This window comes from Leopardus geoffroyi, chromosome D1 (genome assembly GCF_018350155.1).
Source record: "Leopardus geoffroyi isolate Oge1 chromosome D1, O.geoffroyi_Oge1_pat1.0, whole genome shotgun sequence".
Lineage (NCBI taxonomy): Eukaryota > Metazoa > Chordata > Mammalia > Carnivora > Felidae > Leopardus > Leopardus geoffroyi.
This window is the reverse complement of record NC_059329.1, coordinates 61,477,635-61,491,575: the sequence shown is the minus strand read 5'-3', so window position 1 is coordinate 61,491,575 and position 13,941 is coordinate 61,477,635. Positions and strand designations below refer to the sequence as shown.

General features: G+C 36.7%; 2 protein-coding genes across 2 annotated transcripts; one reads left to right on the top strand and one right to left on the bottom strand.

Moving 5' to 3' along the window:
* Positions 1–4,902: 4,902 nt before the first annotated feature.
* Positions 4,903–6,400, top strand: LOC123602475 (putative olfactory receptor 52P1). Its single transcript, XM_045486961.1, has one exon. It carries the CDS (start codon positions 4,960–4,962, stop codon positions 5,911–5,913), a length of 954 nt encoding a protein of 317 aa, XP_045342917.1. The 5' UTR covers positions 4,903–4,959; the 3' UTR covers positions 5,914–6,400.
* A 6,270-nt stretch (positions 6,401–12,670) lies between these two features.
* On the bottom strand, positions 12,671–13,621 carry LOC123602474 (olfactory receptor 52A5-like). The gene has a single exon (XM_045486960.1). It carries the CDS (start codon positions 13,619–13,621, stop codon positions 12,671–12,673), a length of 951 nt encoding a protein of 316 aa, XP_045342916.1.
* Positions 13,622–13,941: the final 320 nt, after the last annotated feature.

The following is a 13,941-nucleotide window of genomic DNA, read 5'->3' as shown; positions in this document are numbered from 1 at the left end:
TTTGGTAATTAGATATTTGCCCTGCCATACAGATAGCTCAGATAAAATCCTTCTCTGCTAATAACCCATATTCTGGGAGAGGCTCCCAGTTTAGATTGTTGTAGGTACTTAATGGAGGGACAGAGGGCTCTCTTGAGCCTGTAGGGTCTTGATAATCTTCAGCTCAGGGTAGTCTTCATGCCAAAGTGGCCCATCTTGGGGCAGCCTGTTCTTGGTCCCTGAAAAAGCAAATGGAATGAGATATTTGGGTATGCTGATGAATAAAAGTTTGAAGTGATGTGTCACAAAATCTTTTTATCTAGAGAGCAAGAATTAATGCTGTGTGCTAGAGTATGAGAGAGGAATTGATGCAGTTTTTTTGGAATTTAAGTTTTCAGGGGAGGTCCAGTTGTAGATGATGATAAATGCATGTGGGATGACGTATAGTGTAGTGAGTTTGTCTTTGGAGGAAGGAAACTGGGAATGATGAATGGCCAGTGGGTTAGAAAGGGTCTATGCGTATATATTTCAAATTCATCTATTAATATAGCAGCAATGCAAGTAGAAACATAAAACACAAGCCATATGGCAAAGTCAGCGAATATGGGTGAGATCCAGTTAGACATCAGTTCTGATGATGAACTTTGTTTGGAGTAGGAGGTATGAAAGTGCATGAAATGAAATACAGCAGTGCAAGGGTGAGTCTCATGAACACTCCAGATCATGACAATTTAAGAGAATCACCTACGTAAGAAAAACACCTTTTTATTTTTCCCCACTTCTTTGTCTTTTTTTTTTTTTAAGATAGAAAATGGGATAGAATTTTATGGGATGAAGACTTGAGTTTCATTCTTTACTTTGGCTTTTGTTGCTGGAAAAGATAAATTGGTTTTGTTATCTTCCAAAATACACGTAAGTCTTTTCCTCAAGCCCTTACCCCCATTTAAGGTGCTGAAAATATAGATTTGGCACATATATGTTGCTCTCAACTATTTTAATACATTTGTTCCTTGAATGGTCGCAAATTTTGAATAACAGTAGTTTCTGGAAAGAATGAAAGCAAAATGCAGATTATATACATATATATATACACATATACATATATACACATTATGTATATATATACACATTATGTGTGTATATATATACACATAATACATGTAGTACACATAATACACTATATATATGTATATATATATATATATATATATATTCCTTTATAAAGAGAAAAAAGTAGGTTTTGAATTTATGTCTGTCACTAAAAACAATTATGAAATGCTATTCTCCATGTCTCAAAATAATTCCTTCTGTACCCATTTAAGATTTAACACATAGGGGTCCTTTGGATGTGCTGTTACACTTCCACTCTGTGCTGCTTTTTGAAAGGAAGTACAGTATTGATGAAAACTAAAAGAATGTACTATCTTTGATTAGTCTGGAGGAGGACTGTATTTGTTGATGAAGGGATATTTAGACAGTCTAGAACCACCAGTTTTCCCATTTGCCAACATAGAACATAAGGTGCTCCCATGATTCAAAACCACCTTTACACTATTATAATGTGACATTATCTGGCAGAAAGAATATCTCAGTTAATATCAAATCACTGACAGTCTAGTTGTTTCCACTGTGTCAGGAAGTGAGCAAAACACTGGAGACACCAAGTCCTTAATATGTGGTCTTTTTATTTCGTGTCTCATGTGATAGTGGAGTACTTAGAACAATTATGTAAATGAATAGCTACCAAAAGATGTAGCACTTGTACTCATCAATGTGTGTGAAAGATATAGGAGTATTGCATAGGAGAAGTCATTAACTGTTTGAAGTAGACAGCAAACACTTCAGAGAATCAGAGAATGTTCAGCAGGAATTAAAAAGATAGATAAAAGCTTATCAAGCTAATAAGGGAAAAATTAGTCAAATCCAAGCGTAGGGTCAGTTTAAAGTCATAAAAAAGTAAAAACTGTATAGTATGATCCCAGAACTACTAGAAGTTCTGGAACACATTGAAGTGAAGCAGTGGCAAGATCGGGGGCTTGAAAAAGGTAAACGCAAGTGACAAAGTGAGTTAACATTTTTTTTTAAATAAGATGATGCTTTCAAAGATGAGATTTGGAGCAAACTAATCATATCTAACTTTTGAAAGATAGCTGATCATGTGAGAAGATGGACTAAGGAAAAACCTGAAATAGGAAGAATAATTAGAAGGCCAGGTCACAGACTACATGGAAGTTAATGAATGTCACAGCTAAAGGAGATGGAGATGATGGCACATGTCGTATTTGACAGGTATCAAATAATTAAATTCGTCAAGATGTAACAGCTGCTTGATTGTACTATTAAGGTTACAAATGGCAAAGGGTCAAGGATAACTCCGAGATTTTTGGCTTCAACGACTGCGTGGTTGCTGTTACCAGCAAATGAGATACAGACAGATGGTAGGGGAGCTTTCAGGAAAATAGTGAATGTTGTGTGGGACATATTTATATATATGACAGATCATACAGAAAGCATTACATGGCCACTACCACTATCCTCTCTGGAATGGCAGATGGAAGGCAACGGATTCTGCTAACTAACCCAGATGCAGGTAAAATGCCAGAACCCAGCTGGCAGAAGGAACATTGTATCTGTATGTTTCAGAAACAGATACAAAAACAGAACTAACAGGAAACTAGGAGGGTGTGGGGACTTTCTGACCTCCCTGGCAATCTGCTAAATATAAGGTAATGAACAACCTTGCTGAGTTCATTCAGAATAGGCTGACATGTACTTGGAGTTTGTTCTCTGTGGTTCCCTGTGTTACACATTCTAGTGCCCTGAAGGGAGCCTGGCTGTCTATAAATTGAAACAACTTAACATCTTTCTCTTAGCATTGTCTTATAAGTAAATTTACTGATGCCTATAGATCTACTCTGGTTAGTAAGTATGTACGTATCACAAAGCAATTAAGCTTATTTTTTATTTTATGTAATTTTTTCTAGCTAGAAATCATGTCTATATTTCTAGGTGTATTATTTTGATTGCTGCATACTTAGTTCTCTGCCAACCGTCCTTTTGAATTTTTGGTTCTACACTAAGGAGGAAAAATCATGGAACATGGACAAACCTGTAAAGGTATTAAGTACTCTTTTTATTAAACTTACTTTTTATAGTTTAAATGTTCGATACTCACAGTTTCTTGCCCCAGGGTATCTTATCTCTACCTGAAGTTGTGGGCCTCACATCCGATGTGGCAATCCACTAAATCTGGGTGTTTGTATAATGTTTAAATTCTAAATTCTTCTGAGATGTTTATAATAATTAACGAAAATTTGAATTCTCACTTCCTTACAAAGAAACACCTTAGATACTTACTCAGGTCCAGAGTAGCATGCGCTTGCTAGGAGAATGTGCATATTATAACCAGAAAGTTTTTCCCTCACAGATATTAGGTGGAAATTCAAACATAGAGGCATTGTCAATAGGAATACTTATTAATATTTATTGACCTTTCATATCGGTTGAGTTCAGGAGCAGCCATTGAGGACAATTACAAATTTCAAAAGGTATGTTATGAAGACGGGGAAGTGCATTCCAAAATTATGATATTGGGAGGAAATTAGATCGTCAGAAGAAGGTTAAGGGCAGTTATCTGAATGAAAAGACAAGATCAGGAAAGGATCATGAAAAGATGCTTGTGGCGCTGACACCAGGAGGACTGGATTGATGTTGATTTGCTATTCATTGCCATTAGGCAGGTTGCAAACCCGAGGTCAAGGCTAGGAGTCAGAGGGGGCAGAACACCAAATGGACTTACATTATTCCTATTAACTGAAGATGTGTGTTGATAGCAATATTTACATTATCTGAAAGAGTGAAGAAGTAAATCCCCCCCCCCAAAAAAAAATTGGAGGGCACATAACTGATTTACAGCTTTTCTCCCCTAATCACTTAAAATGTTAAATTAATTTCCTTGTAAATCTTTCTAAAACTTAAGTATGGTACTTTATAAGATGTTGAATAAAGTTAACTTTTCTTGGATGGCTCAGTAAAAACAGTTTTTCCTTATTAATATAGTGTTAATGTAGAATTAACATATTCATTAAAATATGAATAAATTTGGATGGGCTGATAAATGCAGTCATATAAGTTCTTGTTTTTGAATTATATAGAAAATTGTGGAATATAGCCATTGCAAAAAACAAAAGCAAAAACCAAAAAACCCTGATATCTGGAGAATATGCAGTGAAAACCCTAATGGCAGATTTGTGTTTTTCTTCTGTATTCAGCTGATAGTCCTCACTTTCAAGACATGCTTCTAATATCCTGTCCTTCTGATTATCTTCAAGATCTTTTCTGAAATAAGAAAGCATTAACCAGGGGTGAGAATAAGAGTTTATTACTTTTTAATGTTCACAAGAATTCTGGTTATATTTAAACTGCTTGAATTTCTCATTATGCATTCCTGATTATTTGATTAAGTTGTCTGTGGACTACCATATCATTAAAATTACAATTGCCTTTTACATAACCTGCAAATGACTGCAAATATGGACACGTGTGTGTGTGCTTATGTATTCCCGCACGCATTTCCACACGTCATTGAAAATTCCCCAAGAACAGTGGTCTTTGCCTTTCTTAAAGCTGTTTATATCACAAACACAGAAAAATCCTAGGCACAAAGAAGCAGAAATTTTGTCACAACCTGTATACTTAGTAGATAATAAAAATGAAAGAGTAGAATAGAATAAAATAGGACAGAGAAGAGAAAATTTAGAAAGAACTTAACTAGATCTTATTTGCAAATGAAGATTATGGTGAAGTGATTTACCCAACAGCTTACAGAAGTTTCAGAGAAAAGTCAGCCCTTTAGATGCACTATTTTAGTATGCATGGAATCTCCATACACAGAACCAATCATTCTGTCAACCTGCTTTCTGTGCGTAGGGATTAGTCTGGCTATTTTGTATCTGAGCATGCAAAGTCTCCAGTTCTAACATGGCAGACAATGCTACACATCACTACATCTCATCTTTCTTCCTGGTTGGTATTCCTGGTTTGCAAGATTTTCACTGCTGGATTGGCATCCCCGTCTGCCTCCTGTTTGCCCTGGCCCTGCTGGGGAACAGTGTAATCATCATCACCATCAAACTAGAACCAAGCCTCCACCAGCCTATGTATTTCTTCCTTTGTATGCTGGCAGTGAATGACATGGCTCTTGCCTCTTCCACGGCCCCCAAGATGCTTGGTATCTTCTGGATGGATGCACATTGGATTGACTTTGACACCTGCCTGACACAGTTGTATTTCATTCACACATTCTGCATAATTGAATCATCCCTCTTGGTTGCCATGGCCTTTGACCGCTATGTAGCTATTTGTATCCCATTGCGTTATACAACCATCCTGACCACACCAATGGTCATTAAAATGGGTCTAGCTGGTATGACCCGAGCTATCCTTATGGTTTTGCCCTGTCCTCTTCTTATTAAAAGGCTACCATGTTATACTAAATATGTTATCAATCATGCCTACTGTGAGCACATGGCTGTGGTGAAGTTGGCCAGTGCCAACACTCTCATTAACAGGGTGTACGGAATCTCTGTGGCCCTTTCAGTGATGGTGTGGGACCTAGGGCTCATAGCCGCATCCTATACCAAAATCCTCCAGGCAGTCTTCCGGCTGTCTTCCCAGAATGCCCGCTCGAAAGCGCTGGGCACCTGTGCTGCCCATGTGTGCACCATACTTGTCTCCTACACCCCTGCACTGTTTAGCTTCCTAACTCACCGCATTGGCAAGAAGGTACCTCCAAGCATTCATATAATTTTTGCGAGTTTGTATCTTTTGGTGCCTCCCGCAGTCAATCCCCTGGTGTATGGCGTCAAGACCAAGCAGATTCGTGACCGAGTGGTTGGTCTCTTCTTCCCAAGCAAGAAGATTTCTGGAAACTAAAATATGTAAATACAAACCCATATTGGCAGAATCTGTTTTATGAAGTCATGGTATGTTAACAGTAGTTGCAACTTTGTCCCCAAAATGCTATTTTTCAATTCAGTTGTACCTTTTAGCGGGGACATTTGATGTTGTGTATTTTTCTCTTATTTTTATTTTGTAATATTTCCTTGTCTTTCTCTTGTTTAATTCACCACTCATCTTGGCTGACTGAGGACCATGCCAACCTCCATGACTAAGTTTCTTTCTGTCATTAATTCTCATTATTATTTCCCAATTCCCTTGGAAAGGTCCTTAGTGCCAGGTCAGTATTCTTTGTTTACTATCATTACATCTTCAGTTGTGCAAGGTCACCTTTGGGTAATACCATCCATGTCAGTCACCTTCCACCCCTGAGTGCTTAAGACTTATCTATCCTGTATTTTCATTGGTCAATACAGTCCTTAAATTGTTTTCTCTCCATCCACTCATTCTTTAAACATTTCGTTTCCTTTAGATCTGTACCTATATATCAGCCAATAAATTCTTTTAGAATTTTTTTGCCTTTATGGGAAGCTTTCAGTAAATATTTGCAATAATTGTTGTTTATTTAGTATTGACATTATTCCATATTCTATATTTATGGATACTATTTCATAATGTTCACAGATGTGAAACAACTAGGCTAATTATTGTAATAATTTTTAAATTCTCAGTACATTGAACATTGCATTTTATAAAAACAAATTCTTTTTTCCAATTTGCACTGTTACATGCACTAATTAAAAATTCCTGAGTAGGGGCACCTAGGTGGCTCAGTAGGGTAAGTGTCCAACTCTTGATTTCGGCTCAGGTCATGATTTCACAGTTCATGGGCCCAAGCCCTGCTTCAGGCTCTGCACTAACAGTGCAGAGTCTGCTTGGGATTCTCTCTCTCCCTCTATTTCCCCCTCCCCCAGTTGCTCCTGTATGTGTGTGCTCTCTCTCTTCCAAAATAAATAAATAAATTGTAAAAAAATTTTTTAAAAATCCTGAGTAAAAATCATCATTGTCAAGTTTCATCCTACTTATTACAATAGTTATAATAATGGTTTGACACTCAAATAATGATCACTGTGAGTTTGGCTGTTTACTAAGCCCTTTACATGTATTTACTCCTTTAGTCCACAAAACTATACTGTGATGTAGATGTTATTGTTGTTCTCATTGTACCAAATAGGAGACTGAGGCAGAGAAATGTTAAGTAAATTGCATAACGGTGACTCACCTAGGACGTGGCAATGTAGAATTGAACCCAGGGACTCTGGCTTTCAAAATACATGCTCCTTATCATGCAACATTGTCCACCATGACAGAAATCTTATATTTAGTTGCTTTATGAATATGGAAGACTATTCCTGTAAACATTTTATTTTTTATCATTCAACATGTACTCTTCTTTTAAATATTGTGGTAGATCTCTTAAGTCTCCTTCAAACCACTTATAAGTGCTAAATATATTCCAATATTTTGGCAAGACCCCAAGCACGTATTTTTTGTGTTTTACTAGAGAAAGGTCCAATTAGTGTAGCCTGGTACCATTAGTACTATGCTTTCCAAGCTTGAATAAAACTCCAAGACTCTGAAAATAGTACTTACCCACATGGCATTCCCTCTCTGCCTCCCCCCTCTTTTATGGATTCAGTGCATCTCAATTTGTTTTGGTCATATTCATTCAGTGCTGAAATTGAAAACAATTCACTTCTTAATTTTAGATGTTAATTTTATTATACGTGGAACACTGAGAATACTACTTTGGGCATATCTATAAAATGCTCTGTTCAAAACACTCTTTTACTTTAGATCATCATGGGCTGAAGCATTCATTGAATTGGAAATTATTTGTTTTCGACCAAGGTTGGTATATATTCTGTGGCCATTTCATGAACAATTTTGTGTTCTCAAATGAATTAGTTCCTCAAAACTTTATCTTTTCAGGCATTTCATCTGCAGCCACATTCTTGTTTGCTGCTGACTATATATGTATCTCATCAACTTTTGTGTGTTTTAGATTGCAGAGAGCTATGTTTTCTTATAATAACCATGTAGTTTTTCCATTTATTCATTTAATATATTCTGAGTGGCTTTATCAGATATTTTAAAGCTGGGTTTTGGGGGGAAAAGTCAAGTTTAAACACTGATTCCATCACTAATTGCTGGATGAGTGTCATTTTTAACTTTATAAATCCTAAGCTTCATCATTGGTAAATGTGGAAAATAGTTGTTATACTTTATAGTGTTAAAGTAAGAATTAAATGCGATAATTTATGAAACATAATTATCATGATAGTCAACACATATTCAAAATGCCCCAAGGAGGAGATTTTGCACTTAGTCCCCCACCTAAGCCATATTAAAAAAAAATTCTTATCTCAGTGAATAACATGCCAAGTCACTGAAATCAGTAATAGAAAATCAGTTAATGTTATAGAGTGTTGATTAAATGTGAAATATAGGCCAAAGGAAGATACATGAGAAAATAAATGGTAAAAAAAAAAAAAAAATTAAGTAAAGAGAAAATAAAATCCAACAGCCATCCCAGGTAATTTAGAAAAAAAAAATATAATACATTTAAAAATGTGTAGATGATTATCAAACACCAAAAATAACACTGAGTCTGAGAAAAAATTCTAATTGAGGCGTATTGGAGGAGGTTCCAAGAAAAGGATGGTTGAGCCTTGAAGAGTGATGATAATATCACCAGGTAACTGGGTGAGGGTTTCCAAGTAGAGGTAATATCCCAACAGAACTGAATACACATAGTAAGAAACATGAAAATGCACCCAGAGGACAGCGGTGTCATAAAAACGAAAGGAGAATAAACCTTCAAGGAAAAACATACAATTAGAAAATCAGTTGGGACATCCAATAAGAAAATATCTGGTGTGTGTCGCTGTGAAAATCATTGGTCACCTTGGGAAACAAAAGACCATGCAACAGTGATGGTGAAAGGTCCATACAATCTTATGGACAGTGGAAGACACTGGATCCAGGTAATAAATCTAGTCCAAACCCTGAACTTAAAAATTAAATGGCTACACTATAGTTTGCACTTACATAGCCTAAAACTGCTCTTGATCAATCACACAGAATATGGATATGTCCAGCATATGGGACAAAGCATCACACAGAGACGAAATGCAGCTTGCTGCTTCTTTCTGTAAATAAAGTCTTATTGGAGCATCACCATATCCATTAATTTATGCATTGTCTATGGAAGCTTTTGCCCTATGGTGGCAAAGCTAAATAATTAAGACAGAGATCACATGACCCCAAACCCTCAAATTATTTACTATCTGTCCTTCTACATAAATATATAATTTAGAACAATTCATTCCATTATAATGTCTTATTTTCCTGTCCACTTGTCTTTATTGACTTGCTCTTAAGCTTTAAACCTTCTATCAAAATTTTATATATAAGAACCACATTATAAAAGCCACAAAAACGTTTACAGATAAACTCTTGAAAATACGTAGGTCTACTTTACCATTCAGTATTTCCTATATATACACATCAATGTGGGAAATTTATTCTATAGTTTTGTTCCAAGAACACCAAAAATTCCAGTGGCTGAAATGGACATACATAATATAGAAACAAAGTATCTCCTTTGAAGAATTAATGGTTTTTCTTTTTAAGTAATAGCTATAGCTAGGACAATTTATTTAAAATTCATTATACTTGGGTGTCAGTTCAAAGTAAATACACACACCACTAATGGGAATAAATTCAATGTTCAAATATCAGTTAATGTTATCCACTGCATCAACAAGCTAAAGAGGAAAAATCATGTTATCATATCAATTGATGCACTAAAAACCTTGACAAAATCTAACACTTGTTTCTTGGGGAGAAAACTCTCATCAACCTAAGACTAGAGGGTAACTCTTCAAGTCAGTGAAGAACATCTCCAAAAACTTTAGGTCAAACATCATATTGAACAGTGAGAAACCTCTAGAATCAAGAACAAGGCAAATATACCACCACTCAGTATCCCCATTCAGCATCATATTGTCAGTCTTAGCTAGAGAAATAATGCAATACAAAAAAAAATAATAAAAGGTATATGGATTTAGAAGGAAGGAATAAAACCACTTGTCCACAAATAAATAGGTGAGGTACATGTGATTTTTTGGTAGATCAAATTCTTTTGTATGATACTGTGATGGTGAATACATGATGTTATGTACCTTTTAAAAAAACAATAGAAATTTACAGCACAGAGTGGACATTAGCATATAGAAATTAAAACTAATTATTTAGAAATTTGGAGGATTCCCAGAAGCAATGCAGATTGTAAGAACATAATGTACTTGTAGGCAAATGTACAAAATATCTTCACAGAGGGGGATGGTGGGAAAAGGTGCTGACTAAGGTACCTTTGGGAATGAGTGGAGTGTAAGAATAAAAGCAAAGGTACTGTCCATAAACGCTGTAGTTTAGTTGATAGAGTTGTTTCCCACAGGGGCAAGGATTTACAACTCTGACATGATCTTAGAAGCATACTGGAAATTAACAGTTGGTGACAGATGGTTGAAGACAGATTTTTCACTGTTGGAGTGGTAATTTACTGACAAGCAAGGGAAAGTTGTTAGAAAGATCCATCAGGGGTGGGGAAGGGGCACCTGGGTGGCTCAGTAAGTTAAGCATCTGACTTCAGCTCAGGTCATGACCACACAGCTCATGGGTTTGGGCCCCACATAGGGCTCTGTGCTGACAGCTCAGAGCCTGCAGCCTTCTTTGGATTCTGTGTCTCATTCTCTCTCTACCCCTTTCCCACTCATGCTCTGTCTCTTGAATTAATGTTGCAGATATTAGTAAGAACCCTAGATTAACTTAATTTAGATACAGTGTTTGCATATGGAAATATTTATATATATGTGTACGTACATAGGCTAGCATACACACAAAGTTCATTGCTGTGTCAGCTGAAAGAACCCAAAGAAAGATACCCAGGCAGCAACAAGCATACCTGGGGCCCAGTTACTGGTTTCTAACGCTATTCACCAATAAAAGGAATGAAACTTCCTAGAAAAATGGCTAATTCTAGGACTGGGGAAGAAATGCCCAAGATGACCCTAGAGCACCTTTCAATGCCATAAAGCAAGAATTGCTACACACACATACACACACACTCACACACTAACACACACACACACACACACACACACACACACAAAATGAGGGGTTAGTCAAAATGGAATGAAAACCAAATGAAAGTGCACCCAATGGTCAAACTGGGACAACATGAGCAATAAAATAAAGTAACATTGGATTATAACCCAAATTATAACAAAAATACCTGTAAGTCTATACTGATCTAAATAAATGATTGAATAAATTAATAAGTAGGGAGAATAAATCAATCTGCCATGTAAAAGAATTCTAAATAATTCAACAAATTGTGCACCTATTCCATCCTCAAAGGAGGAACATAAGTCCCCACTCCTTAAGTATAGGCTACATATAGCGATTTTTCTTCCAAAAATATAGTATAAATAGGGAATTAAAATGGAGAAATCTGACAAACACTAGTTTGGACAAGTAATTAAAGTCGATACACACAGTGAGTAAATTGTTGATAATATGTACTCCTGATATGCGATCAAAATGGGACTTTAATTTCTATGACTTTCTTCCCCAGCGCATACAATTCCAATCTAATCATTAGAATAACATCAGATTAATTCCAATGGAAGGGATTCCTATGAAATACCTGAACAGTACTCTTCAATATTGTCCAAGTCATTGGAAACAGGAAAGTATAGCCAACAGAAGCTTAAGGACTCTTGATACCTAAATGCAATGGGGCATCCAGGATGGGACCCAGTGGTGGTGGGGGGGCGGGTGGTGAGGAAGAAATTAGGTAAAAATTTAAAAAATGAATAAAATATGAACTTTAGTAAATTATAATGTACCCATATTGATTCACTGATCATAACAATTCCAATACAGAATTAAACATCTGAACCTTCATAGCGCTCAGATGAAAGTAAGTCACAAAATAAGTTAAAAGATTTTCATGGTGATAATAAAATGATGATGAAGATGAGGTGGAGGAGAAAGATTACTGAAATCAAAATTAGATGACAAAGAAATAGTTAGTTCATGATCATTGAAGTTATCAACTTTAAAATGAACTTATGTTTTTAAAGAACTGCATGATCTTAAAATTTTCAATCAGAGGGTAACCACTTGAATTTACTTGTTTTTGAGAAACTTCCTCACTGAAAGATTGAAGAAAATTCTTCACTGACTAAACCAGAAACAAGTCTTCATGTTTTCTGCCTTTTATGTCATCTATTGATTAATTAATTCTGTACCCATAAAAAGCGAAATTGTTTAAATAGGAATCAGAGCCTGTCTCCAATGTAAAACCTAAAACTTTATATGTCAGCAGCACAAACAAACTGGAAACAGCACAGAATGTGACTCAAACTAGTATTTCTCAAAATAAATTTTTATTATTTGACAAAAGATAAATGAGATATCAAGATGAATCTTTATTTTTTTTAATTTTTTAATGCTTTTATTTATTTTTGAGAGACAGAGAAAGAGAGAAAAAGCGAGCATGAGTGGAGGAGGGGCAGAGAGAGAGGGAGACACAGAATTTGAAGCAGATTCCAGGCTCTGAGCTGTCAGCATAGAGCCCCATAAGGGCTCAAACTCATGAGCTGTGAGATCATGACCTGAGCCGAAGTCATCTGCTTAACTGATTCAGTCACCCAGGCACCCCTTAAGATGGATATTTAAAGTGGAAAATCTTAGACACTCGATCTCGAATCTGTTTGGTTTTCACCCCATACACAATAGGATTGAGCAAAGGAGGGACAAGCAGATAAAGGTTGGACAGAAGAATATGAATGTAGGGTGGAATGTGGAACCCGAACCTGTGTGTAAAGAAGGAGAAGAAAGCCAGGAGATAAAACTCAAGGAAGACACAAATATGGGCAATGCAAGTGTTAAAGGCTTTGAGCCTAGATTCTCTCTGAGGCAGATTGAAGACAGTTATAAATATTCGGATGTAGGAGAGTGTGATGACGATTATGTCAAATCCCAGTATAGTGAAAGCCACAAACAGACCATAGATCTTGTTGATTCGAGTATCTTCTGCTGCCAACTTCACGACGGCCATGTGCTCACAGTATGAATGGGAGACCACAGCGGTCCGGAAGTGTTTCAGCCGACATTTGATGAGGATGAGACATGGAGCTACAAGGAGAGCTGCTCTGAGTGTCACTGCAACCCCAATCTGAGTGAGGAGTTGGTGGGTAAAGATGATTGCATGTCTCAGGGGATCACAGATGGCCACATAGCGGTCCAGGGCCATGGCCAGCAGAATTCCTGATTCAATGGATTGGAAGGTGTGGATGAGCCACATCTGAAAGAGACAGGCATCGAAATCTATGTCTGGTAAATGGAACCAGAATATTCCTAGCATTTTGGGTAGGATGCAGGTACTGAGAGCAATGTCTGTTGCTCCAAGCATTGCCAGGAAGAGGTACATGGGTTCATGGAGGCTGCGTTCCGATTTGATGATGACCAAGAGCAGGCAATTCCCAAACAGAGCAGTGATGTACATGGCACAGAAAGGAATTCCAATCCAGAACTGCACAGATTCCAAGCCAGGGATCCCGACCAGTGTCAGCACTGAGGGCATGAAGACTGTGCCATTGAGCTTGAACATGTGGCCTTGGAGTTGCCTGATTTATGCTTCAAGTTTTGTTTTGTGTTTCTCTCTTCTTTATTTGTTCTCATGTAGACATTCCTAGAAACAAAAATTGAATGTGTCTTTAAAGGGCATTTTTTCAAGTATACATGTTTATTGATGCTGTAAGTCTAGGGATGCACATACAGGCTCCCTAAATTCTCTCTTTTTCTCTTTCTATTTCTCTCTCTCCCTCTCAACAAAGGCACACAAATATACACAACAATTCAATATGCAAAGCAGACCCACTCATACCTGGTGATGTATGTGCATTTGTGTGCATTTATAAGTTAAGGATA

Coding starts and splice junctions, on each gene's coding strand:
- LOC123602474 (XM_045486960.1), bottom strand. CDS start 13,621: ATGTTCAAGCTCAATGGCACAGTCTTCATGCCCTCAGTGCTGACACTG.
- LOC123602475 (XM_045486961.1), top strand. CDS start 4,960: ATGGCAGACAATGCTACACATCACTACATCTCATCTTTCTTCCTGGTT.